General features: G+C 43.6%; 1 protein-coding gene across 3 annotated transcripts in view; it reads left to right on the top strand.

The window, feature by feature from the left end:
• The window catches only part of LOC130563204 (uncharacterized), a 38,855-nt gene that overhangs the window by 8,818 nt on the left and 3,101 nt on the right, over positions 1–26,936 (top strand). For 2 of the 3 annotated variants that reach the window (XM_057348634.1, XM_057348635.1), the window contains exons 3-8: positions 9,951–10,099; positions 10,640–10,780; positions 11,689–11,807; positions 12,119–12,184; positions 12,929–13,076; positions 23,181–23,287. In XM_057348634.1, coding sequence (XP_057204617.1) covers positions 9,951–10,099; positions 10,640–10,780; positions 11,689–11,807; positions 12,119–12,184; positions 12,929–13,076; positions 23,181–23,287 — 730 coding nt within the window. The remainder of the gene's footprint in view (positions 1–9,950; positions 10,100–10,639; positions 10,781–11,688; positions 11,808–12,118; positions 12,185–12,928; positions 13,077–23,180; positions 23,288–26,936) is intronic. The other variant, XM_057348636.1, reaches the window with a different exon arrangement.

Raw genomic sequence — 26,936 nt, 5'->3', positions numbered from 1 at the left:
TCTCCACACAGAGTATAGCCTCCTCGTGGGCACTGGCTCGAGGCGCCTCTCTGGCAGACATCTGCAAAGCTGCGGGTTGGGCTACACCCATCACCTTCGCGAGGTCCTACAGCCTCCGCGTAAAACCGGTATCAGCTCGAGTCTTGCAGGGCATCAGGCAAGACCGGCGGCCGGTAGGGTGTACGCCTATGACAGTACCTTCCCCCCTTTCTTCTAGGTGGGTCAGCGTACTAAACTAGCCTCCCTTCTTCCCCCACTGGGTGAAGAACAGGCATGCCATCCATCATTAAGCAAGCACCTCCTGTGGGCGGGCTGGGCAGAGCAGCCCTGCCCCTTAGGCCGGGTACCAACTGAGTTATCCACTACATAGCTCTAACCGGACCTAGTGCTACCGGACGTTGTAACCCCCCAGCAGGGCAGTTCCGTCTGATGTATCCTCATGATTGGTTACCACCTTGGTAACCCATGACCTTCCCTAGGTGGACCTCCACCTTGCGGTTAACTCCTTCAGTACACACTTTCCTCCCATGAGTTCTCCCCTAACGGTGAGACCATGTTGGTATCTCCACTAAACTCCTCCCTGTGGAAGGAAGTCCCCCATTTGAGGAAGTAGCGCTTACCCAGTGGCCTTACGGTACTGGGCGGCTTCTTGCTGTTAGAGAAACAAGGCCGCCGCCTGTGAGGCCGAAGGCAGGGGCCTTCCCACCTTTCAAGAAAAGCTCTGGGACCCCCTACCTACCCACTGGTAGGTTACAATTTCGCGGTAGCGCTCACGGCTGACACGCCCAGGTCAGTCACAACGTCGAGAGACCGACAGAAAGGGAACGTCTTGGTTACGGATGTAACCTCAGTTATGGGTGGGAACGAGACGTTGATGGAGGGAACGAGACGTTGTGTCCTTCTTGCCACAACACGTGCTGCCCACTGCAGCAGTCGTGAGAGGTCTCAGGCTCCTCAGATCAAAGGTGAATGAATGAGGCACTCTGTCTCCCTTTTATACCCGGATATCCGGGGGCGGAGTCCGGCATGCAAATTTCATTCACCAATTCCATTGGCCTTTTCTAAGAAGTTGGAAGCAATTGTTTCTCAAGGACCAACCCCATCTGTCGGCTCGACACAACATCTCGTTCCCTCCATCAGGGAACTGAGGTTACATCTGTAACCAAGACGTTTTCCTGTAAACTTACATGGTTTTCCTTTCTTTTTCTTGTGAATGTGCGATGCTTTTCTGTAATTTGATGGTTTTTGACTGTATTACAATAATAAGACTGTAAAAAACATTTTGTTAAAAACAGAATTTTTTCGGCAGCTGGGGTACCAGAAATATACCGTAAAAATACAGTTTTCTTTTTAAATTACATGTTTAAATTTGCAGTCTTTTTCTGTAATTTGATGGTTTTTGACCGTATTTTAAAAATGTTGTGATAAATCTGTAAATAATACAGTACAATTTTGTAAAATTATTATTATTATTTTTTGTACATTATACGTGAAAAATCTGTAAAAAGAATACCTTCAGCAATCTTGCGTCCTTGTGTTCTCGCTCTGCGTTATCATCAACACAGGTACAGAGACCATATGAAAGGACCCGAATGTGTTGTTGATATCAAATATGCATCGAATGCAGGCTTGCGTGTACCGAACCCGCTTGAAGTCCCAGATGTCATTGCGGTGCAATGTGTCATTGTCTCCCGTGCTCGTGGTCCGTTTGGAGTGTCCTGTCAGTTAGTAAGTGTTTAGTTTGGTTTATCTAGTGTTGTTTATTTTCAGTTTAGTGTTAGTTAGTAGTCGTCCTGTCATTATCTTGTTATATTGTGTTTTCCCCCATCGTGGGTTTTTGTTTTGTGTTTCTTGTAAATAAAGTCTTGTTTTTTGTTAACCTCACTCCCCGCTGCCTGCAATTGGGTTCTTCTGCACACTTTTCATGACAGAATGCACGAGCCCGATCAGAACCCAGCGGGCAGCAAGATGGACGGCACGGCGTCGTCCTCACGGTCCGCTCAAGCCCGCTTGCTGCTAGGTTCCGCCAGGGGAACTATGGGAATCGGGAGTTCGCCGGGGCATTCTCGGCGGTGGCTGAGAGGGCTGAGTTCAACGAGGCAGAGTTGAAGACGATCTTCAACTGCTGCCTCACTCAGCGCCTCACCCCGTCTGAGAAGAGGCTGCTGGGTCCCCTAGGGTTCACGGCAATGGTCAGGTTCGTGGCCAAACGGGACGGTCCCGGGGGTGGGGTTCCACGTGGGACTTCCACCTCGCGGTCGATCACGCCGGAGGGCCTCGACCTGCTGCCGCTGCCCGGGGGGACTCGTACCCTCCGGCTTGAGCTCCACGGTCCCCGTTCACTCTGGTGGCCGGAGCGGGCGGGGAGGGGGGATCCGGGGATGACGTTGGCTGACTCCTCCGCTGCGGAACTCCCTCCGGTCCCCACGGATTCGCAAGGTCGGCTATGGATCGGTGGTGCGGAGAAGGAGGGAGAGGCGCAGCGGAGGAGCGTCCACGCCGGTGCAGTCGGCATCCAGCGTGGCGTCCAGTCCGGTGTGCGGCTCCAGTCCGGTGCGGCGGCGTCCAGTCCGGTGCAGCCGGCGTCCAGTCCGGTGGCAGCCGGCGTCCAGTCCAGTGCAGCCGTGTCCAGTCCGGTGTCAGTCCTGTGTCCAGTCTTGTGTCCAGTCTTGTCGTCATGTCCAGTGTGTCCAGTCTGTGTACCCGTCCAGTCCGGTGATCCAGCTGCGTCCAGTCCGGTGATCCAGCGCGTCCAGTCCGGTGATCCAGCCGGCGTCCAGTCCGGTGATCCAGCCGGCTTCCAGCCGGCTCCAGCCGGTGATCCAGCCGGCCTTCCAGCCGGGTCAAGCCCTGTCCAGCCGGCCTTCCAGCCGGCGTCAAGCCCTGTCCAGCCGGCCTTCCAGCCGGCGTCAAGCCCTGTCCAGCCGGCCTTCCAGCCGGCGTCAAGCCCTGTCCAGCCGGCCTTCCAGCCGGCGTCAAGCCCGGTCCAGCCGGCCTTCCAGCCGGTCCCTAGTCCGGCAGCCAAGCAGGCCCCGGGGAGACCCCGGGGTCAAAGACTGTCCCCCCCGGGTCTCCTCCTAGGTCCCCCAGGACTCCGCGCCCTAGAGCGTGAATTGTTTTTTCCCTATTGTACAAACTTCTTATACTTTATAATAAAATAAGTGTGTTTTGTATCATATTTCATTTGATTAAAAATGAAAATAATCACATCAGATTACCTAAACCAAATGAAAATGAAAAGAAGCAGGACAGGGTTGTGTTAATTGTCATGAAACTCATGGACAGAACCCAGATGCAGACAGCTCTAAACCAAAAAGTCTTTATTTTATAAGACATGAAAACATAACTAAAAATCCCTCGAGGGGGAAACAGAACCAAAACATGACAAGATAAAAACAAAACTCAATTTTAACTAAAACTCACAGGGCAGACAAAACATGATGGTGGGGGTCACAAAACGGTGCAGCACGAGACAGCAAACACAAAGGTTTTAAATAGGGAAGCAACTAAGGAGAGGTAACGAGGGAGACAGGTGTAGGGTCTAAAATAGTGATGGGATAATGAATAAGGAAACAAGGGGGCGGGGCTAAGACTCAAGACAGAAGGGCGCATGACATCCAACACAAACACAAGAAGTGGGGCTGTCATCATCCCGTCCGCCAGAACAAGAGACACAGCCGCTAGGAAGGTGGGATCATGACAGAACCCCTCCCCCAAGGGACACCACCTGGTGGCCCCAAGGGGAAACACGACAAAAACAAAAACAATTATAATAAAAATCGGAATCAAAACACTGCAAAATAGTAACTAAAAGTCCAAAGGAACACGCTTGAGGCCCAGTGACAGGAGCACACATAGGCAGGAACAGATGCTAGAGGAGCCACACCCAGGAACATCCCCTGGGGGGCCCGCAGACAGGAACACACTCAGAAGGGCCACGGACAGGAACAGACACCACAGGGCCCACGCCCAGGAACATCCCTTGGGGGGCCCGCAGACAGGAACACACTCAGAAGGGCCACGGACAGGAACAGACACCACAGGGCCCACGCCCAGGAACATCCCCTGGGGGGCACGCAGACAGGAACACACTTGGGAGGGCCACAGACAGGAACAGACACCAGCGGGCCCGCACCCAGGAACGACCCCTGGGGGCCCACAGACAGGAACACACACTGGAGGCCCAGAAACAGGAACAGACTTAGAGGGAGGGCCACAGACGGGCAGTCTCTGGTGTGGATCCCGGTGGCATCGACCCTGGAGGGGACCCCAACGGCATCAACCCCTGAGGGGAAACCAGCGGCATCGACCCTTGAGGGGAACCTAGCAGCATCGACCCCTGGAAGGGACATCTACCCTGGAGAGGGACCCCGACGGCTTCGACCCTTGAATGGGACCCCAATGGCCTCGACCCTTGAGAGGGACTCCTAGGAGATCAACCCTGGAGGGGATCCCGGGGAGATCACACTGGAGAGGTGCCAGGCGAGCTGTCTGCTGGGTTCTTTGTTGGCTGCACCGTTCTGTCATGAAACTCATGGACAGAACCCAGATGCAGACAGCTCTAAACCAAAAAGTCTTTATTTTATAAGACATGAAAACATAACTAAAAATCCCTCAAGGGGGAAACAGAACCAAAACATGACAAGATAAAAACAAAACTCAATTTTAACTAAATAAACTCACAGGGCAGACAAAACATGATGGTGGGGGTCACAAAACGGTGCAGCACAAGACAGCAAACACAAAGGCTTTAAATAGGGAAGCAACTAAGGAGAAGTAACGAGGGAGACAGGTGTAGGGCCTAAAATAATGATGGGATAATGAATAAGGAAACAAGGGGGCAGGGCTAAGACTCAAGACAGAAGAGCGCATGACACCCAACACAAACACAAGAAGTGGGGCTGTCATCATCCTGTCCGCCAGAACAAGAGACACAGCCGCTAGGAAGGCAGGATCATGACAGTTAATATTGCGTTTTATTGTAAATGTAAAATGAAGTTAGCTTACAGGGGATTCATATTTAGAAATAACTGATATTTAAGGAACAGCTGATAAGTGTCACAATCAAAAGCAAATTACAATTATTATGTAAAGGGTGGTACAAATGTCTCTAAAATAACACAACTGCACTAGAGTTTTATAAATTCGAAATAATTTGCATTTCTTGCTGTCATGATAGAATAGCAACAACATAGCTGTCATACATAACAATTTCTACTGTTTTAGTACAACTATGATTTGATTTAGCACATGTAAACAAAAATATGCAGAAAAACATAACAATAGCTGCATCTAGATGAGTAAGAGCTGTTTAGTTACCTTCTGTAATTTATTATTAAGCAATTTAGCAAAAACGATTTATCTGATCAAATTTTATTTCGTTTTTTAGGGCTTATATTCACAAATTCACCTTCTTCCTGTTTAAAAGAAATGACGTATGTGTGTGGCAGAGGTGTAAAGAGTACCTGAAAACCATACTTGAGTAAAAGTAAAGATACCTTGCAGTGAAAATTACTCCATTACAAGTCACAAATTCCAAAACAACTTGAGTAAAAGTCTTAGAGTATCTGATTTTAACAGAATGTCAGGTCTCGGGTCTAGCACCTGTGGGTTCTTTCTGTCTGTCCTCAGTTGTGTCATGTCAGGCACATGGTTTTGTTGTGACAGCTCGCCATGTGTCTGGAGTCCGCGTTGACCCCGCCCCTCTTGTTACCTTGTTAATTCTTTCATTACTGTGTCCCTCGTTTCACCTGGGTTTGCTGGTTTCCCGCTCTTTTTCCGGCTGTTCCTCGTTATCTCTCTGTTTGATTTCCTTTATATTCCCCGTGTTTCTCTTGTCCTGTGTCAGTCTGTTTGGTTTCATTACCTGAATGCTCCAGAGCTTTTTGACCACAACGGGTGTCTGCCTCTGCCTTGCTTTCTGTTTTACTCCAGCGCTATCGGCTGCCAGCTCTTCCACACAAGGGATTCCTCTACCACCACTGCAGATTACGACTGTTTGCCCTCTGCTCTGGGAGACCTCCAGTTATCTGCACGAGTCTTCGCAGCTCTGCTCTTCTGCTCCGTTGATCTCTTCTGGTTCTGGGTCGGTTGGATCAAAGCAGTGGACTTCTCCGTCGATTAAGGGGGATCGCCGGTGTTGCTCTCATTCCGTCTGGCATCCCGTGAGTTTTTAGTGGCCTTGTTGGCTGCCGCCCTGTTTTGCATCAAGTGGATTTTGCCCTGTCTTGAATCTCGAGTTTTGAGTGGCCTTGTTGGCTCCTGCCCTGTACCTGCATCAAGTGGATTCTCATTGTCCCTCGCTGGGTGGATTTAATCAAGTGGATTTTTTCCCTGTCTTGCATCTCGTGAGTTTGAGTGGCCTTGTTGGCTTCTGCCCTGTCCCTGCATCAAGTGGATTTTCATTGTCCCTCGCTGGGCGGATTTACTTTTACCTTTTTCTGGATTATTGCTCGGACACTATCCCATCGCCTCCCCTTGCTGGATCAAATATCTTTTGTGCCTTCCCCTGGTCCTCACGGCCGAGCGCTCGAGCCCTTATTGACATTTTTGGTTTTGCCCCTGGAATTATTTCCTGTTACTGCCCTCTCTATCTGCTGTGTGTGTACTCTATAGGGGATTTAATAAAGCTTCGATTACCCTGCACTTGGCTCTTGAGTCGTTCATAACACAGTACTTGAGTATTTTACTCATACTGAATGTAGGCTCAAAGCAGCACTAGTCTTCAACACCTAAGACTAGTGGACACCTAACACTTTTTTGACTAAAAAAAAAAAAAAAAAAAAAAAAAAAAAATCTAAGAGACATGTCAGTGAAAACAAGAAACCGTTGATTCGTGAGGAGAGCAATCGCATCAAACTGAACACCTCAAAATTGCAAAAAATCAAGGTCGACACCATAGCCTACGTCTATTACAAACACCCAAGTCTCAGTTAAACTCAAGTGCTCATAAGGAAACGTCTTGGTTACAGATGTAACTTTGGTTCCCTGATGGAGGGAATGAGACGTTGTGTCGAACCGACAGAATGGGGTTTGTCTTGAGAACCTATCATCTTCTGAGTATTTAGAAAAGGCCAATGAAAATTGGCGAATGAAATTTGCATGCCGGGCTCCTCCCAGGATGTCCGGGTATAAGAGGGAAGCCGGCGTGCTCATTCATTCAACAATTGGTCTGAGGAGCCTAAAGCATCCTCCCCCGACCGCTGGGGTGGGCGGCCAGTGTTGTGGCATGAGGGACACAACGTCTCATTCCCTCCATCAGGGAACCGAGGTTACATCCGTAACCAAGACGTTAACTTTCTGTCGGTCTCTCGACGTTGTGTCGAACTGACAGAATGGGGTTCCTATGGAAAACGCCACAGCACTGAGCCACGTCACAATCTCTGCGGAGCGACGTTGACTGGCCTGGGCGAGTCAGACGAACACGCTACGCGAAATTATGACCCTCCAGTGGAGAGGAAAGGGGACCCAGAGCTTTACACAAAGTCAGTGTAGCGAACTGAATCGCGTAGCCGAGACGGATCGTCTTCCTCAGCCAGCCTGACAGTCTGGGAAGCTGAGACCAAGCTCCCAGAAACCGAGACAGGGGGACTAGAGATTTGATCTGCTTCATCGCCCCCGCGGAGGGTGGTTTGATGGCTAGCAGTACGGATTCCTTGCCGGGGGAGGAGATCGGCTCCGCTGTTTTTCCTGCCTGGCGACTGTCCAGCTCAACGCACTGTCTGTCTGAGAGTGCTGAAGGCTGGTGTTTATACTCGACATTGCGCTTCACTGTGACGCAACGTCGAGTTGCCGTCCACCGTCTACCAGAGGGTGGGAACGGTTGTGAAAACCCAGAGAGAGAGGAAACTCTTTTTGTGAGGAAGTGGGCGCTGGCCCCCCAGGGGGGACCAGCTGATGGTAGGACGGGGCAGGAACCGTCCCTATCCGACCCAGTGATGGAGTGGCTGGGATCGGGCCCGGTGGTAATCTCAATATCCCTGGGGTCTCTCCGTCAGGGCCGCTTCTGCGACGGCTGCTGAAGGGGAGGCGGTTTCCTCTTTGACGTCCTTTTCTGCGAGGCAGCCTGAGAAGGGGGCACTGGAGCCGGAACCGGAGTCGAAGAGGGCCAGGGCTGCTGGGAAGCAGATGCCGCTCGGGATCTCGAAGGCCTGACGGCGGCCGAGTCACGGCGGGGCAGGATGTGTTTGATGGCCTCCGTCTGCTTCTTCACTGTCGAGAACTGCTGAGAGAAATCCTCAACGGTGTCACCAAACAGCCCTCCCTGCGAGATGGGGGTGTCGAGAAAGCGAACCTTCTCGGCGTCCCGCATCTGCGCAAGGTTGAGCCAGAGGTGCCTCTCTTGGACCACCATGGTGGACATCGCCCGACCCAAGGCCCGTGCCGTCACCTTAGTCGCCCGTAGAGCGAGATCAGTGGCGGTACGGAGTTCCTGCATTACCGTTGGGTCGGTCTTACCCTCGTGGAGCTCCTTCAACGCCTTGGCCTGATGGACCTGCAGGATGGCCATGGCGTGGAGGGCGGAGGCGGCCTGACCCCGTGTAAGCCTTCGACACCAGAGATGCCGAAAACTTACACGCCCTGGATGGGAGTCTAGGCCGAGCCCTCCAGGTGGCCGCTGTCTGCGGGCACAGGTGCACCGCAACAGCACGCTCCACCTGGGGGATCTTGACATAGCCCCTGGCCGCCCCACCATCGAGGGAAGTAAGGGCGACTGAGCCTTTCTGATTGGAAAGGGCTGTGAGGGGCGCGTTCCAAGTCTTACTCAGCTCCTCATGCACTTCCGGGAAGAACGGGACCGGAGCTGGGCACGGCTTGGAGCCGCGCTCAGACCCCAGGTACCACGTATCCAACCGCGAGCGCTGGGGTAAAGGCGGTGCCGTACTCAGAAGATGATAGGTTCTCAAGACAAACCCCATTCTCTCGGTTCGACACAACGTCGAGAGACCGACAGAAAGGGAACCAATATCCTTCAAAAAGGTCTCTTCAATAAAACACATAAATAAAATAATGTTAAGTAAAAAATTACAAAAGTCAAAGCCTTTTTGCACTGGACATGCTGGTTCTGGCCTTATCGCCGGCTGCAGTCATGTCCTCTTCCCACATAAAACACCAGCGATGTCAACTACCTGATACTGCACTCGTATTCACATAAAGAAGCCATGTTGACAAGTTTCAGTAAATTAGTGCAAAATCCACAAGATATAGTACCTTGCCCTGTAAATGGCAATATTGCTTCTTCTGTAGCAGAAATAAACTGCTGCAGAAAAAGTTAGGTGCCATGCAAAATGTAATGTGTTATTGCATTGGTAATTACAAATGTAGTGAAGTAAAGAGTACATATACTTATGAAAAAATGTAGTCAAGTAGAGAGTAAAAGTTGTTAATATCTTTAATACTCAGTACAACTACAAAGTAGCCAAAAAGATACTTAAGTAAAGTACATTTACTCAAATACTTTACACCACTGGTGTGTGGTTAACGCTGATTGGTCAACTCAGTTGTCAAGGAAGAGCACCTTTGACCAATGAGAAATCTTTCGGCACGCCCATTACTGCGACCTGCAGATACCCCTACTTGCAGCTGCGGCCACAAGATTTCTTTTTTTACAGTTTATTTTTGAAATACGGTCAAAAACTATAAAATTACAGAAAAAGACAACACATTTACAAGGAAAATTGGCAAAAAATGTAATATATATCCTTATATTATATCCTATCATTTTACAGGTGAAAACATATTTTACGGTATATTTCGGGCTTTCCAGTTTGCAGAAAATTTCCGTGTTTTTAAAGAATTTTTTTTACAGTGTAGTAGCATGGCCTTGTAAACTAACAGTACTGTTTAGCGTGTTGACAAAATGTTATATGCTCTCCTACTTGTAAGTCGCTTTGGATAAAAGCGTCTAAATGAATAAATGTAAATGTACAGTATGTGTGTTGTTTCAACAGTGTCTTCTGTTGGAGAGGGGGGGAAGAACAGTGTATCCCATCAGATTACTGGAGCTCCTCGATTGTAAACTCAATGACTGGTGTCTGGAAAGACTCGGAAAGGCTGTGAAGAGCAGCTTTATCACCACGCTCTGCCTGGACTACACACGGTGAGAGAACAAGTGATTGATCAAGTGTATAAAAGCATTGAAACATCAAAACATTGTATGTGTACTTCAGATCAAAGGTCATGAAACATTTAGACAGCTCTAAAGTGATCTGAAAGTCAAGGCTTACTGACCTCTTTTTTTTTACTTCTCCGAGATTTCTCTGTTGATTTGACTTTTTTTGTGGTTTAATTATTTTTATTAGTGGTGTTTGCAAGGGCTATTATTAAACTACTTTCACTCACTGCACTTTGCTGACATTTAGGGTTACGGATTCCAACCGACCCTGAACCTAAAGTATTAAACCTTGCCCTGCATTGTTTGTGTTACATATATGAATGACATATCAAATTGTGCAGAGATGTGCTGTCTATATTTAATATTATCACAGGGGCGCCGCTAAGGTTTCTGGGCCCCCTGGGCTATTTTTGGCCTCTCCCATCTTATTTTTTCTTTCCTATACACTGTAAATTTAATGTAATCTTTTAAGTTTTAATGCTTTATTAATGGTTTTACCACTCCGTTTGTCCGTCTCTCTCTCAGCATGAGTGAAGAAGGGTTGAAAGGTCTGCTCCTTGGTGGTTTGGGGGCCAGTCAAGTACGATCCTTGAGTTTGTGTTATTGTGGTTTGGGATCGTGGAGCGGAACTGTGCTAGCTTCACTCTTCACCAAAAGTTCAGTGAGGTATGAACGGTTATGATCACTGTTGCTTATGTTTCCTATTAATCCATGAACCTTTACTGGGGCTCCTGGGATCCATCAGCTTCTGGAGAAACAATGAAATTTCATCATCTTAGTTCATGAATGTGAGTTTCCGCTGATTTTTTGCTTAAACAAAACATTAGAGTAATTATAATGACATAATGATTGATATATATGACTTAATGTTGTTTTTGTTCCTAATCAGAGTCAATACAGTCATACAGTATTATGATCCGTTCTTGCGAAGAAGATTTAAAATGTTAAATCTGAGAAAAAGTAAAATAGTGTAGTTAAAAGTATTCAAGGCATGTTGTTCACACTTTACTATTTTACTCTATTTTTACTACATTTATTTGGTATTTATGGCCACGTTGGGTACATGAAAACATATAAAAAAGGGTTTCCATGAATATTTTTTTAGTATTGACACAAATTATGAAATCGGGGCTTTGAATGGATTCCTAAAACTATTTTATGAACTGTTTTATGAAAAAATATAATTAAAAGTATTTTTTAATATAGAAGTTTACAATAAGGCTGGCCTATGCTAAATTTTTTGGAATCTCATCAGATTTCTATAATGTGAGAGATGACAAACACCATGATAAAACTGTTTTCTTTCTATAGTGTGTGGACTGCACACTACACACTAAGAGATTCGAGACTATTAAAATCTTGCAAAATCTCCTATGGTCAAATGTGACTTTAGAGTAAACTAACATGACAGACAACGGGGAAACAGACAGGGATTTAGACTATTCGGCTGTCCGGACTCGTGGTCCTTTCCTGTTTCCTTCTCTCTTATCCTGTCATGCTCCTTTCACTATACTATCAAATAAAGCTGTAAAGGCCTAAACATATAACTAAAAAATAATAATCATTTTCTCTAGGGAGCTCTTCATCGATGGCAATGAGTTGCAGTGTGGGGGCGCCACTGAGCTACTTAGACCTCTTGCTGAAAAAAGCCAGAAAATGGCAGAGACCCAAAACATGACCATATCCATCACAGGTGGGCTTGTGTACTTTTATTTAATTAACTGTATTCATTTCTCTTTTCTCTTTTTTTTGGTCAATTAAACACACTAGAATATAAGTGTAGAGAGGTAGAAAGAGTTTCTAACCACTGCGGTAATATTTTGAATAATTGTTATAAGAATCATTTATGATATTATCATGTAGTATTAACTCATTGTTGTCTTTAATATCACAGTTTTTGCCAATAGTGACACCTCTACAGTGAGACATTGAAAAGCTCATAGTCATTTTGTGTTTTAAAGTGATCCTCACAAACACTGTCATTCACATGGTTGTTTCTTTTAGATGACGCTGAATTGAAGCCACAGAGCAATATGAAGTCTTCCGTGCAAAGGAAATCAGCACACAAAGGTAATAGCATTTCTGAACCCCCGAGACACCCATAGAAAGATTCTTTTCAGGTGGAGAGACATACCACTAGCAGATTTTTTATGAAACACCCACACATGGACACATGGACACTACTAACATCCCTGATTCTTTCACACCATCTCAGTTTTGCCATGTCTCATATATTACTGTACCTCCGTCTTGACCACCTGAGCAAACATATTCACTTAGGACTCCAGTTACCTCGACAGCCCAGCTCATCCTCCGAGACACAGAAACAATATTAAAGAAAAATAGGAAGTATCACACAGAGACACATAAGCATGCATGTTTGCACACACATTGACACGTTCCTAACCAAAGGACACTATCCTACTAGAAAGAGATGAAACTCAAATGGTTTAAAAGACATTGGGGGAAACCATGCACCATGGCATCGAGTCCAAGAGGTGCTGGGTGAGCTAGAAAGAACCAGAGCAGACAGTGTCACCGCCAAATCTCAGCCATATTAGCTCCACCACCTGTGGGTGAAATGGTCTTGCGATGGTAGCATGCCCTTAGCATAGGACCTGAAGTTAAGAACTATCAGAACAAAGACACCTACTCCTAATCCTAATGATTCACAGAGGTTCTACCAGATGTGCTGTGTTTTTATTTTGTTATTATAGAAATGAATTCCATCTCATGAGGAACCCCTGGTGTGCGGTCATATGATTTTGATGCATGCCAGGTTTGTCTCAGCAACACATGTTATGTTGTGATTAGGGAAGAAGACAAAGAAGAGAAGAGCACAAAACAAAAGCCATCCTGAGGTGAAGGGGGGACCCTGGCTAAAAAAGCTGCACATCTTTGATAACTCTATTGATGACCAGGAGCCAAACCAGCTAAAGCCATTAATGGAGCTCATCTGCATGTGAGTGTTTGCTAGATTTCATAGACTTGATCATTATTTCATGATTACATTGTCGTTGCCGATCTGCTTGTTAAGTCGTGATGTAAGGAATACAGTTTCCGAGTCAAAGCATCCACTTATCTCAAGGGCGGTGACCCAGAGGCAGTGGTGTGCTGTAAGAATTTACACAGAAGTATATATATTTATACCACGGGGCTGTTGAATGATTCATTCTGAATGGCTGACGAACGCTTTACAGGTGTGCATTAACTTTCGGTTAAACGCACACCTATGAAGTAGTTCCAGATCTGTCGACCAAACAACTGTTATAACGGATTTATACTGTACAGTCCACAACAAACAACATGGAAGACGATTTCAATTTTCCAGAAATAACTTTGATGTTTTTGGAAAGTACGAAAATTCCGACAATTGGGTGAAAGCTGTACTTGACAGTCCAGAAGATGAAGGGAAAAAAAAGAAATCGAACATAAAAGGCAGCCTAGAACAACTAGACAAGATTGAAGGTGAAAAACACAAAGAAAACTCCAAAAAGACAACAGCTTGGGCAGTAAATGTGTTCAACGGTTGGCTTAAAACAAAAAATACGTCTGCTGAAGAGGTAGAAATAGAGGGGCTAAACGCTTTAAACAACCACCTGAGAGCTTTCTATGCAACTGTAAGAACTGCAGCTGGCACGGAATACTCCCTATCAAGTTTTCTTGCTTTAAGAGCTGGTATGAACCGTTATATTTCCACATACAACATCATTGGACAACCGGAATTCAAATCATCCAACGATGTATTCAAGGCCATCCTCAAAAAGTTTTGCAAGGCTGGGAAAGACTCAAGCTCTCATCATCCTTCCATCTCCACTGCCAAAATAGAGCTCATTCGTAACTCTCCGCATCTGTCACCAGACACAGCTGGTTTGAAAAGTCTGAGACTTCGAGACTTAACAAGGTATTCATTCATCACAAAAAAAGATGAAGATGGCGTTGAATACGTTTGCTTGTCTCATAATGCAGAAACAAAAAACTACAAAAATCCCACTGATCCTAACAAGGACTGCTTCAGAGGATTCATGTTTTCCACTCCCAGAAATCCACTTTGCCCTGTTAAAAGTTTTAAAAGTACATCACAAAGTGCCCACCTCACGCCATGTCCTTCTACCTTCACCCACTGACAGTCCCACAGGAAGAGCTTGATGGGAGAGAGTGCTGAGACTCCCACGAACCGATGCGTGTGAACTATCTCGGGAACATGCTGCCGTGCATTAGTGAATTAGTCGGCTTACCCTAAACGTACACCAACCATTCCCTAAGAAGCACCGCAGTTCAAATGTTGTCAGAGGCAGGGCTGGAGAGCAGGCAGATCATGTCTGTCACAGGACACAAGTGCGAAACAAGCCTAAGAAGCTAATGGGCAACTTTCGTAAAGGAATGAAAGAAATGGAGGTTGATCCATATTAACTAGCAACGGCAGAGCGACGCGATCTCATTCATTTCAATGGAGAGCTGGCGACTTCCGACGACACAAGGACCAGTGACCATTGGCGACAGAAAGTAGTGGGCGTGTTTAGCGATGAGAGTCTAGCGACAAAGGTTGAGAATTGTTCAACTTTATGCAAATGATTGAATGAAATGACTTTCGCTAGCGATTACCAATAGGAGTAAAGCAGTGGAGCTCACATCATCAGTCTCTTGTCAGTTACTGGAGGGTTTGTTCAAACTGTTACTAGGACAACTAAAGCTAGGAACACCTTCAAACGATCTCATAGCAAGAGACAAGTGACACACAGCGACAAAGTCTCTTGCTGTCTGAACGGGAGTAAAGTGAGATTTGAAACAGTTGCTTTGACACGTTCTGTCATGAATTGCGTGGAGAAGAACCCAAATGCAGGCAGGCAGTGGCAATGAAGGGGTTAACAGATTTACAATAAACAATGAACAGAAACAAAACACCCACGAGGGGGTAACAAGGACACGACTAAGGTAAAAAACTGAAAACAAAACACTTCCCTCGGTGGGGCAAAAACAATAGGACAAAATAACTAAACTGTGACACGACACAACGTCTAATAAAAGGCAGGGAACAAGCACAATAAAACACAATACATAGGCACAGAGAACACTCACTTTGAGAGGACTGGGGCACGAACGGACACACATACACAACGTAGTACAATCCACGAGCACAAGACAAAGAAACAAGAGGGTATTAAAAGGGAAGACAAACAAGGGATAACGAATGAGGGCAGGTGTGGAACATAAGACACTCAGGGAAAGATAACAAGGAAACGAGAGGGGCGGGGCCAATGACGAGACACTGGAGAGAATGTATATTATTGTCAAAAGGACAATAATATGTTTCTCTCCACACATAACCAAAGGCTTTGTCATGACTCTGCTACAGGACCAAGAAAAACATGACTAAATGAAGCAGAGCCATGACACGTTCATTGTAGATAGATAGCTTTTAGCTGTGGGACGTGGCAAAACGCAACTACATTCGGTCCAGTCTGATGTATACAGTCACGGGCTAAAGGCTGCGTCGGTGAATCTCTGTGAGCGCTTTTCCACCATCAACCGGAATCGTTCTCTTTGTTTAATCGTTCCACTCTGTGCCAATCCATGCCAGCTGGTACGTAAATGGTTTTATTTTCCACCGCAGGGCTGATAACAGAAATTTTTAGAATGTAAACACAAATGTGTCACGCGCTGCCTTGGTAACACAAGAGACTGAGCTATAACATTCATTAGCACGAGACTAAAAAACAAGTTGAAAATTCCGAGCCAGAACAGTTTTAAATCGTGCCGTGTTGAACCAGGCTCATGTGGAAACATAACTGTAACCGTTTCAGACTGTGCTTAGAACGGTTCGGCGCGATGGTGGAAAAGCGCTATGTCAGATAGCGCACCAGTATTAAGTTCTTGTTCGTGCTTGAATGAACAAAACCACACAAGTTTATGCCAGAAATCCTGTTTTGTCTTGCATTTTCGTAAGCACAGACTTCAACGTGTTAACTAAAACCTTAAACCAGGCATCGTCAACTGGCGGACCGCGGGCCGGATGCGGACCTTTGCTTCGTTACATCCGGACCGCAAGACATTTAAAATTTTGACTCTTTCAGTTGTTTAAATTGAGCCGCGCGTCTACACAACGGAGAATCACATCACGCGTACTCAGGGACATTTATGTAATTGATCTTTTGTCGCTATATCCTGTGATATCTTTTAGCTATAAACGCGCTTCATTAAAACCATTACAAAACAAAAAAAAAAAATTTAAACCAACAAAAAAAAAACAAAAAAAAAAAAAAAAAAAAAAAAATAATTTAAAAAAAAAAAAAAAAGACACGCAGAGTAGATAAATGGAGACACAACAGTAAACAAAATGCATCAATATTAAAATATTTGTTTCTGTCTGTTTACTGTTTGCTATATGTATCCAACCTTTCAACCAGATGTGCGATATTTTATGAACGTTTTTATCTAGCCTACATTTAATCATTAGCATTATTGATCAGCATGTAAACATTTGTGTCCCTGTGAAAACACAGGCTAAAGTCTCATAAACTAATTAATTATTAAATAACAAGCATCAAAGATTAATTTCAAGCATTAACTAAAATTTTAATCTTTGAAATGGCATTATTCAGTCAATATTGAAGATATTGTTGTTATATTTTCACAGAATATTCTGTAGGATGATTTTATGTAGAAAACAGTAAAAAGACTCACTGTGTTTTCACTAACAGGATCACATTTTGTTCTAATTGGGAATTTAAAGATAGAAGTAGTTCTGGTATGAAAGGCATGGAAAGGCTAATTTAGTAAGTAATGTTTTCTGTTTATGATGAAAGCAATTTAATTCTTACATTAAATTTGTTGTTTGTAGCTTTTTTATTTACAAATATTAATGATCAGACTTCTATTAAGAGGGCATTCCGCTAAAGCCACAGAGCCTACAATACATACATACTGTGGATATCAAAATATAAAATAAATGGCCTGATAAAAGAAAATAACTTTTATATATCCAAGTGGGCTAAATTGATTAAATATTTATTTTGTTATTTAAAAAAAACATATTGTCCGGACCTCCGTTTGGAAGAAAGTATAAAGACTGGACCTCTTGGAACTTTTATTGAATACCCCTGCCTTAAACAAATGCAAGAGTTGTGAAAATGAGAACTTGTTTGAGAACTTAATTCAATTTCTGTATATTTCCTACCTGTTAGACATGATAACTCTCAGTTATACTGCTGAATGGCTATAATTAATATTAAAATAAAAAAAATAATTATCAATTTAATAGAGACATCATTTGCAGTACTAATATCAGAATGTTGGCTTTCATTCATAAATGTTGTTTCTACATTAATTTGGAGATTAAATGTGAAAATATTAGAATGTAAAAGTATATTTAAAAACATTAATATTATGTGTGATTAATTAGATTTTTTTATCGATTGACAGCACCAGGGGCGTAGCCAGAACTTTTTTTTAGAGGTGGCCTGGATTTATTAGGGTGACCAAAAAATCCTAACAGACAGAAATTCTTTAACTTCTACTGTAATTTACACCAATTCTTCATTACACATAGTTTGCTGGTCAAAAACATACACGAAGAACGTCAAGTAAACAATTAATTTGCAATGCTTTCATGTGCTAACATTATTTTAAAATAATTTGCTAGCTATCATTTGCAGTAAGTTAGCATTTTTTATAGAAAATAAACATTGCAGTACCCCAAATTAAACTTTCGCGAAAATATAATTAATGAATGAAATCCATTTAAACAAGACTGATTTCATTACACCGGTTGCACCAGCTGTGCGCAAGTTACAACTTAGCCTACTGTAGTTTTGAAGTTACAACTTACGCACTACAAAATATTTTTGAGTTGCACCATTCAACATAGTTGAAGCATAATGTTACGTATAAACTAAATATTTAATCAGGAATATACTAATACTAATATATCAGGAATAACTGTAGGAATAAAATAGCATACTCTAGCTCTTGTTTCACTCCACATTCTTCAATGATTTACACACATGATAATGCTGACATACAGTCACTTGCCTTTTAAAATAGAGAACATTATGTGATGACATTTAATTTTTGACCGCTCTAACACGAACCGTCCTAGCGCGCCTCCGTGTGTGTATATCTGCCTGTGTTGTGCACGTCAAAATGAAATAATCTTCTTTTTATTTAATTGGCGGTTGGCAGTAAAATGAAATCACCCATATTGCATGTCATTTATTATTGCATTAAGTAGGCTGTATTGTTTTAAACAGCATTTGTTTATTAATCTACTTTTAAATATGTTATTCATGAAAGGTAGTATTCTATATACCGTTTTTACCATTATTATGTGAGGTAAAATAAGTTTATATCCAGAATGTTTTGAAATTCACAACATTTCAACAACTTTTTCTCACGAATTTACAGGCTGCTATTGGACTGTTGAAGACTACGTATTACTTTACGGAGAGCATACGAACTAGCTACGTTCTGCCTTAAGTTAAGACCAAATGGTGCAACCGAATAACATAAAGATTTAGTTACAAACTAGCTAGTAGTAGTTACTAAGCCTCTAGTGTGGACTTTACGTTCACGTTTAAGAACTTACGAATGGCTGGTGCAACCCTACCCTGATCCTTCTGCTCGCGATGAACTTCTATGGTACGCAGACAGTACACTGTCACGAAGCGAAGAGGTTGAAAAACCTGAAAAAGTGGGCTCAGCTGTGTAGCAATCACTGACCCATTAAGCATTCAGGGAGCCTTTATTATATTAGCACTGATTTCTGATGTGGCAGCGGAAGCGGCAGCCTTAGTGTGCATCTGTCCTCATGTGAAGACCGACGAGGTAAAGACCTGCGACTCTACCTGCACGACTCCACCGAGCAGCGACACCCTCAGGGCCGCCACGTTAAGATTTGATTTAATTTTTCTTCCCCTTAATTTCCTACTGTCTATTGTTTTTTTTTTGCTACTAACATGTGTTTCCAGTACATTCAGACTGTCTACCGTAGACGCACTTACAAACGTACACAGCGGAGACCTCATCACCATCTTCGGTCACTCTGCACCAGCCCTCCACAGTCTGCTTGTCTTGTCATCTGTCAACAAGGCAGACTTAATCTCAATGTTCTGGCACTGACTGAAACATGGATCTGTAAAGAGAGCACTGCTACTCCATCTGCACTTTCCAACAACTTCACCAACACTCCTCGTTCTTCTGGGCGAGGAGGGGGAACCGGTTTGCTTGTTTCCAACACCTGGAAATTCACCCCTCTGTCTTTTCCCTGCAGCAACTCCTCATTCGAATACCATGCAATCACCATCACTTATCCATCAAAATTACATTGTGTTGTCATCTATCACTCTCCAAGTCAACTGGGAAACTTCTTAGAAGAGCTTGACACGCTGCTGTCCTCTATCCCTGAAGACGGCACTCCACTGGTAATGCTAGGTGACTTCAACATCGACCTAGACAAACCACAAGCAGCCGACTTCTTAGCTCTCCTCTCCTCGTGTGACCTTCACAGGGCCAACACCCCTCCCACCCACAGAGGAGGACAACAGCTAGATCTTGTTCTGACTCGTAACTGCACCACTAATAATATTCTAGTTACTCCCCTGCATGTCTTGCATGACCATTTCTTTATAAACTTCGCTGTAACACTCCCTGTAATCTTACCTCCCCAAGTTTAAATCTCTGACACTGGCCTTCAGAACAATAACGGAAAATTTGCCCATTTACCTTAACAGCTCCAGGTCTCCATTCCCTCCCGTCATCTTCGGTCTGAAAATGAGCGATGCCTGGTTGTTCCATCACAGCGAGGCACCAAATCGCTTGCAAAAACCTTTACTCATTCGGTTCCCCTGTGGTGGAATGAACTACCAGCCTCCACCCGAACTGCAGCATCCTTCACAACTTTCAAAAAACAGCTCAAAACATACCTCTTCCGCATTTATTTGACTAACCAATAACAGTCTGACTCAGTGGCGTTGCTAGGCCCTTTTTAGGGGAGCTAAAGCCCCCCTAAAGTTCTAGCTTAGCCCCCCTAAAATATTGTGAGTAATAATGTAATCTGTACAAGAATTCGAGATCGCTTTATACTTCCCTTTAAAACTTTTATTATGAAAACGTCGTTAGGCCCGCGTTATTTAGCGCATTCTTCAGTTCACAGCAGCACATTGCAGTGAATGTCATAAGCAGAGTAACATTACAAGGTGTGTGCATTAACATGACATCTGCATTTTTGCCATTCTTTGTTAAAAATGCAGCATAATAGATAGGGTTACGTAACTGTAGTTCAGCCTGGTGTGGCTGTGTTATTCATTGTTCTGAGTTCCGAGGAAACAAAAGTGTACCTAGAAGCTCTTTGTCATTTTTCAGATGCTTCAGTATTTTTATTATTCATTTAAAACATATTGTGGATGTAATAGATGAACACGCAGTCATGCACAGGAGTGACAGCGCTCGTGCAAATCAGAATGAAACATATCAAGTTATTCCTACTAAATAATGATTCAGCAGTTGATTGTAACATTTATTATATGGATTTGTGGCTGTTGTTGTCACTTTTAATTAAAAATGTTTGACCGATTAATGTGATATTAATTTGAATAACAATAACTTGTCTTTATACTTTTCTGCATATTCTTTCTTAATTATTTATTTTAGTAATGTATACAGTGTGTGGTGCTTAGAGTGTGGCTATATATATATATATATATATATATATTTATAGTATATCCTCATTGGAGACTGAGCCCCCCTAATATTGAAAACCTAGAATCGCCCCTGATCTGACTGTCTGTCTGTCTGTCTAAAAAATCTTGTTGTTCATTCTCTCCTTTGCTTCCTCCAGCTTTAATCCTCGTGGTAGCATGGCCTGTAAACTAACGGTACTGTTTAGAGTGTTGACGAAATGTTTATGTGCTCTCCTACTTATAAATCGCTTTGGATTATAGCGTCTGCCAACTGAATAAATGTAAGTGTAAATATATATTTATGTATACAGTTTATTTTTAATGCATATTTAAATCCTTGCTTACAGCAGCTTTAGACATCTAAATAACAAGTTAGACTTGCTGTCCGCAATAAAGCAGTTAAATCATGAGGCATTCATTACAAACACAGCATCGGGTGACATAGACTAAAAGCAGGTCAGATTTGGTCTCTGTCAGATTGAATTTAATTCACTCTGCTGAAAGGTCTAGTTGGATTATTTGCCAGTGCAGTCGTCTCCCCTTTTTTGTTCTATGTGTTTATAACATTTGGCACAATTTGACACCATATTTCCAGCCAAGAACCTGTTCAAATAGAAAGTTTAGGAATAAATCATGAAATGCTTGCTCTGAGAGCTTGCTGTCTATGTTTTCTGCTGGCACGGCACGCTTTCATCCTCTGTTATGCACAGAGGTCAGGTTCAGTAAAGACTGATCTAGTTCCCAGAGTTGGTGGATTACAGACATTTCTCTCTAGAGCTTTTGCTTTGAGTTATCAGCTCGTCTTGTTATGTTGCCCACCTGTGATCTCATCTCCTGCTATGTCGCTGATAAGAGATCATATTTGCCTCAAACAAATCATTGCAATAATCCACATACTGTATACTAGAGAGTTTCTGGACAGATGTTAATGTGCGTACTGTATTATGTGTATCGTAGAAGCCACATACTTTTAGAAGTCTTAAAGGGATAGTTCACCTCAAGATTACAATTCGATCATCATTTACTCACCCTCTCGTCATTCTTAACCTTTAAGGGACTGTTCACATTTTGCGTCTTTTGCGCTGCAAATGCGTTATTTTAAATGGAGACGCACGGCAACCACGCTCAAATAGGGAGCGGACGCAGTCATGACGCGAATTCTTCGCGCGTCGGTGCCGCATCGAGATGAAAATATTTCAACTTTTCAGAATGCCGCATACACATCGCAGGTCATGCGACAAGAACCAACCAATCAGCTTTACCTTTTGTGGACCAACACAGACAAGCTCAGTGAAACGGACACAGATAAGCATAAATAAATCTAGTAACAGACTTCTTGCAAGGTATTTTCAGTGCATATAATCTACATATACTTTGTTTATACATCCTCGTCTTAACGGCAAGCATGGCCCATGGTTGCTTAGCGATGACAGACTCCAGGAGAGCGCAAACGCCCGGGCGTTTTGGGGGAAAAAGGAGAAAGCAAGTGCGGCTCGCTTTAGACCCAAAGTGTGAACCGGCGCTGTGACTGTCTTTCTTCTGCAAAACACCAAAGACAATCAATAGGGCCAACGGTTTTCTGTTACCAACATTCTTTAAAATATCTTATTTGGTGTTCTGCAGAAGAAAGAAAGTCATACAGGTTTGAAATTACATGAGGGGGAGTAAATGATGACAGAATTTTCATTTTGACGGTGAACTATCACTTTAAAGTCACAACAATACTGTGCTTTATGCGGAAATATAATGAAGTTTCTACAGGTAAATATGACTTATGACTATATGACTATATGACTATATGAAGTGATCAAATAAATATTTTGTGTATAACCACAGCTCGGTCACACCGCAGAAACACTGTCAGTGTGAAAGCATAACACAAGCTTGCTGTCACTGTTTGCTAATGTGTTGTAGACATGTGTTGTGAGAAACAGAAAGGGTCAGAGAGAGGGTGCAACGGATACGACCTTGAATAACATTAGAGGTGAACATCAAAAAAATATTTTAAAGGATCCCTTTAAAAACACAGATTTCCCTGGCGGCTTACAAAATATTCTATATTAACACTGATTAAAAGACTCTCGCTTAGCATTGGAGTAATTGTTTACAGCTGTTGCTGTTTCTCAACACGTTCGTGTACTTTTTTATTTTTTTAGATTATTGACTTAAATCTACGTGCTTAAAAAAGCTTAAAATGAGTATTTCCCCATGTCCAGGCATATGTTTGACCTGTAATCCCCAAACATTTAAAAACATGAAATTTGTTCCTCTAAAATACCACTGGACACCAAAGTGTCCAATATTCATGGGAAGTGCCTTGTGCTATATGAATGAATGTAACACCGCATGTTCACAGTGTCATTAAATGTGTGTCTCTATATGTATGTCAGTCTGGTGAAGTTCTCCAGTGACCTGACCGAACTGGACCTTGGTGAGAATCACATCGGAGAAGCTGGTGGGAAAGAGCTTTTGGAGTCCCTGAGAGAGAGGAAAGCAGGTGTGGACTTTTGAAATGTGAAGGAAATATAGCTCCGATGGAGCGTGTGCTTATGTGGGTGGGACTGACAGGAGGTTTTTAACTTCCAAGTTACCAAGATCCAATTTCTTTCCTGTTACCTTTGTGTCCCGGCCACAGGGATAGACCAGGGCTCTGCAATCGGTCCTTTTATTTATTTTTTATTATAGATAAAAACACTTCCTGGTCAAAGCTTGTGGTAAGTGTAAGTTCAGAAGGACTGTTTGGACTGTTTTAATCTTTTACTTTTTAAAAATTGGTTACTATATTTTCCATAACATGAAGCTATTTAGTATGTGCTTATTAAAATGTTTCTTATCCATATTCATTAATCAAATTAGAGAAGGAAGAAATTTAAAACTTGAAATGGAAAGAGAATACTGTTGTAGTTATTTATGCTTTTTTAAACCGAATGAGTCAACAAATCTGCAACCATGTGGTTCATGTATGTTTGGTTTATACACTGATATTATTTTTCTTTCGAGTTATGGATAATCTGGCCACAGAAAGTAATAATTAAAAAGTCCCGGCCTCAACACTGCAGGTGGCTATATAGCCTACACTGTAAAAAAAAACATAGGGGGATATCAGGCAAATTGGGCCATCAGGTAAAATGGGCCATTTAAGGTTTGAGTGTCTTATCTCTTTAAAAGTTAACAGCCAATGACTGCAAATAATTTCAAATTTATGCCATAACAGTACTTGACATTTAGCAAATTATTTGATTGGTCTGAGGTTGCTAAGTGGGGAGGGGCAATGCCTCAATTCCAGACAGTGCCAGAAAAAAGTAACATGAGTGGCCTGACAAATCCAATCTTACTTCTCAATAATAAGGTTGATAAATCAATAAAAACAAATGCACATGTAAAAATAATAATAACTATGTGAGATAAAATGCTGATTTTGCTAAATGATCAAGATTTTTATATAGAAAAAGCATTTTTAGTTGCTGGCCCAATTTACCTGAATGTGGTAAGATAAAGTGAGCCATTAATTTCAGTTAAATTGGGCCAGAAATTCTGGTGGTTGCTCTTATTAAAAAGTATTTATATTATATTGTATAATTTACATTTATATTTAGTCATTTAGCAGACGCTTTTAGCCAAAGCGATTTACAGATGAGGGAAACAATGGAAGCAATTGGAACAACATAAGGACAACAAAAAGAATAAGTGCAAAAAAAGAAAATTGGTCTCATATAGCCTATCACAGTATACAGAGCTAAGGTTTTTTTATTTTTTATTTTTTTATTTTTTTGAAAGAGTAGGAAAGAGATAGAAGTCAGAGCTGATCAGTCAGGTGTTGATGGAAGAGATGTGTTTTCAGACGGTTTTTAAAGATGGCGACAGAATCTGCTGATCTTGTAGCAGCGGGCAGATCATTCCATAAATGTGCAACCGATCCCGAGAAGGTATGTGAGAGAGATCTTTTACCTTTTTGGGATGGCACCACAAGACATCGTTCCTTTGCAGAGTGTAGGGTTCTAGCGGGTATATACGTCTGCATTAGCGAGTGAAGGTAAGGGGGTGCCAAATCAGTGGTGGTCTTGTAGGCCAGGAGCAGAGTCTTGAATTTGATTTGAGCGACTATAGGGAAACAATGTAACTTAGTGAAGAGAGGAGTGACGTGCGCTCTCTTTGGTTCATTGAAGACCACTCTTGCCACCGCATTCTGGATCATTTGTAGAGGTTTGGTTGTGCAAGCTGAAAGTCCAGTCAGTAGCGCATTGCAGTAGTCCAGTCTGGACAGAACAAGAGCCTGGACTAGGACTTGCGTAGAATGCTGGGATAGGAAAGGTCTAATTTTCCTGATATTGTAGAGGATGAATCTACAGGACCAGGTGGTGCTGGCAACATGATCAGTGAAGTTAAGATGATCGTCGATCACCACTCCCAGGTTTCTTGCCGTTCTGGAAGATGAAATAGTTGATGAGCCCAGTTGAATGGAGAAGTTGTGATGACTCTTTGTGTCGGCCGGGATTACAAGCAGTTCTGTTTTAGCAAGGTTCAGCTGCAGGTGATGGTCATTAATCCAGAGCGAGATGTCGGCTAGGCATACTGAAATGAGTGCAGAAACAGTCAGATCGTCAGGCTGAAATGACAGGTGGAGTTGTGTATCATCCGCATAGCAGTGATAGGAAAAGCCATGTTTCCAAATGACAGAGCCTAGGGTTGTCATGTATATGGAAAATAGCAACGGACCAAGCACTGAGCCTTGAGGCACCCCTGTGTTGAGATGTTGGGACTCAGAGACCTCTCCTCTCCAGGATACTCAAAATGTCCTACCTGTGAGGTAAGACCTGAACCATTGTAGCACCACTCCAGAGACATCCATAGCCTTGAGGGTCGACAGGAGTATGTGGTGGTTAACAGTGTCAAAGGCAGCAGACAGATCCAGTAGGATAAGTACAGATGAGTTAGAGGCGGCTCTTGCCAGTCTCAGGGCTTCAATGACAGAGAGCAGCGCAGTCTCAGTGGAATGACCGCTCTTGAAACCAGACTGGTTGCTGTCCAGGAGGTTGTTCTGGGTGAGAAAGGATGAGAGCTGGTCACATACCACCCGTTCAAGAGTTTTAGCAATGAAGGGTGAGAAGTGATACCGGTCTGTAGTTCTCTAACAGTGCAAGATTAAGAGTGGGTTTCTTCAGTAGCGGGGTAATATGGGCCTCTTTGAAGACTGTGTGAAATGTACCATTGGTGAGAGACGAGATGATAATGTGGGTCAGAATGGGAACAACCGATGGAGAGATGGCCTGGAGGAGATGAGTGGGGATGGGATCTAGCGGGGAGGTAATTGGGTGGTTAGAAGACATGACCTTGGAGACATCATCTTCCGATAGGAGAGAGAAGGAGGGGAACAAGCAGGTGTCGGGTGTTTGGGCGTGAACAAGAGGCGGCGGCACGGGGAACTGACTGTTGATGGTGGTGGTTTTCTTTACGAAGAAAGACGCAAACTCATCAGCTGTTAAATCGGATGGAGGTGAGGGGGCAGGCGGGCAACGAAGAGCAGAGAAGGTTTTAAAGAGAGTACGAGAGTCAGGCGAGTCTTTAATTTTAGCGTGGTAGTACTGGGTTTTTGATAAGCGGGAGGGAGAAAGTGATCGCAGGTTGCGCCGGAATGTGACCAGTGGGGAAGCATGTGTAGTGTCTGGAGAAGTTAGGTCGAGATCAAGAGTGATGAGGAAATGATCCGATGTGTGCAGTGGGGTGACCTGGGAGTGATGAGTGGAGCAGTGTCGTGTGTAGATAAGATCAAGTTGATTACCAGACTTATGGGTTGCTGAAGTGGGAACTCGCTTGAGGTCAAACGATGCAGTCATGTTGAAGTTGGCAGCCTGCAGTTTTTCAAGGTGGATGTTGAAGTCTCCAAGACCACCAGAGGAGTACCATCCTCGGGGAAGGATGACAGAAGTGTATCCAACTCCTCCAAGAAGTGCCCAAGCTGATCTGGGGGACGATAGATGACCACAACATGAGTTTTAACAGGGTGGATGATAGTAACAGCATGTGACTCGAAGGAGATGTTGTCACATGAGGGTGCCAGCTGTTTGAATTTCCAGTCGTTGGGGATAAGTAGACCGGTTCCTCCACCCCTCCCTGATATGCGTGGGCTGTGGGAGAAAGTGTAGTTA

The sequence above is a fragment of the Triplophysa rosa genome, linkage group LG12 (genome assembly GCF_024868665.1).
Source record: "Triplophysa rosa linkage group LG12, Trosa_1v2, whole genome shotgun sequence".
Lineage (NCBI taxonomy): Eukaryota > Metazoa > Chordata > Actinopteri > Cypriniformes > Nemacheilidae > Triplophysa > Triplophysa rosa.
Note: the sequence above shows the minus strand (reverse complement) of the source record. Positions and strands in the feature narration are given on the sequence as shown.